Raw genomic sequence first — 991 nt, 5'->3', positions numbered from 1 at the left:
TACCGCAACCAGTTGAAGCAGGTTTTGCTGTCTTGGGTCTGGCATCGTCGGGTGTACACTCAAATGGTTTCTCGCTCGTGCGTAAGCTTGTGGAAATGTCAGGCCTCGCTTACAGTGATCCCTGCCCATTTGAAGCAGGCAAGACCTTAGGCGAGTGTCTGTTAACTCCTACAAAAATTTACGTCAAGCAGCTGATGCCAACGATCAAGTCGGGACGTATCAATGCCCTTGCTCACATAACTGGCGGCGGTCTTTTGGAAAACATTCCTCGTGTATTGACCAAGGATTTGGCTGTCAAGATCGATTGCAGTAGCTGGCCTTTACCTCCTGTGTTTAAGTGGCTACAGAAGTTGGGGAATGTTTCCAATACGGAGCTATCTCGTACTTTCAATTGCGGGATCGGCATGGTGATGCTACTTCCGGAGGCGAATGTTGCTGAAGTAACGCGCCAGGTCGCAGCGACTGGCGAGAAGGTTTATCGTCTGGGCACGACGATTGCCCGCGCTTTTAATGCAGACCAGGTTCAGCTAGACGGTATCCTGGCTTAAAATCGGTGCATATCTACAACTTTAAATGTTAGTTATATCTTCGCTTTTGAGGGTAAAACATAGTCTTATGCGTTATGCAGCCAGCAACTTCACGAATAAAAGCAAGTGTCAACAAATGAAAGCGACAATATTTCAACCAACGTATATATCCATCTATAAAGCATGACCATTTGTAATAAAGAGGCTTTATTTTTTGTTCCGCTAATCGATGTAGTTATTAATGTATCAAAGCCAGATAGTAAATCGTTTTGAAAAAACTTTATATATTAATACAGTTTTACTATTTCTCTGTACCAAAGCCTTGGTATCAACCTCTAGTAGCTAAGATAGCGTAGCTAATTGTAACGTTCCTCTGCACATCAATGTACGTGAAGAAATTTGAAATGGGGCACACATCGGTTGGAGAACCGTTGTTGTGGTACATTTACTTTATGGGTTAAATA

General features: G+C 43.2%; 1 protein-coding gene across 1 annotated transcript; it reads left to right on the top strand.

Annotated features, from left to right (window-relative positions):
- Positions 1-95: 95 nt before the first annotated feature.
- CCR75_009804 (uncharacterized protein) lies at positions 96-548 on the top strand (the record flags this gene model as incomplete). The annotated part of the gene is made up of 1 exon (XM_067967841.1): positions 96-548. The coding sequence occupies one exon, from the start codon at positions 96-98 to the stop codon at positions 546-548; it is 453 nt and encodes a 150-aa protein (XP_067822499.1).
- Between the last annotated feature and the right edge of the window lie 443 nt (positions 549-991).

This window comes from Bremia lactucae, linkage group LG1, assembly GCF_004359215.1.
Source record: "Bremia lactucae strain SF5 linkage group LG1, whole genome shotgun sequence".
Lineage (NCBI taxonomy): Eukaryota > Oomycota > Peronosporomycetes > Peronosporales > Peronosporaceae > Bremia > Bremia lactucae.
Note: the sequence above shows the minus strand (reverse complement) of the source record. Positions and strands in the feature narration are given on the sequence as shown.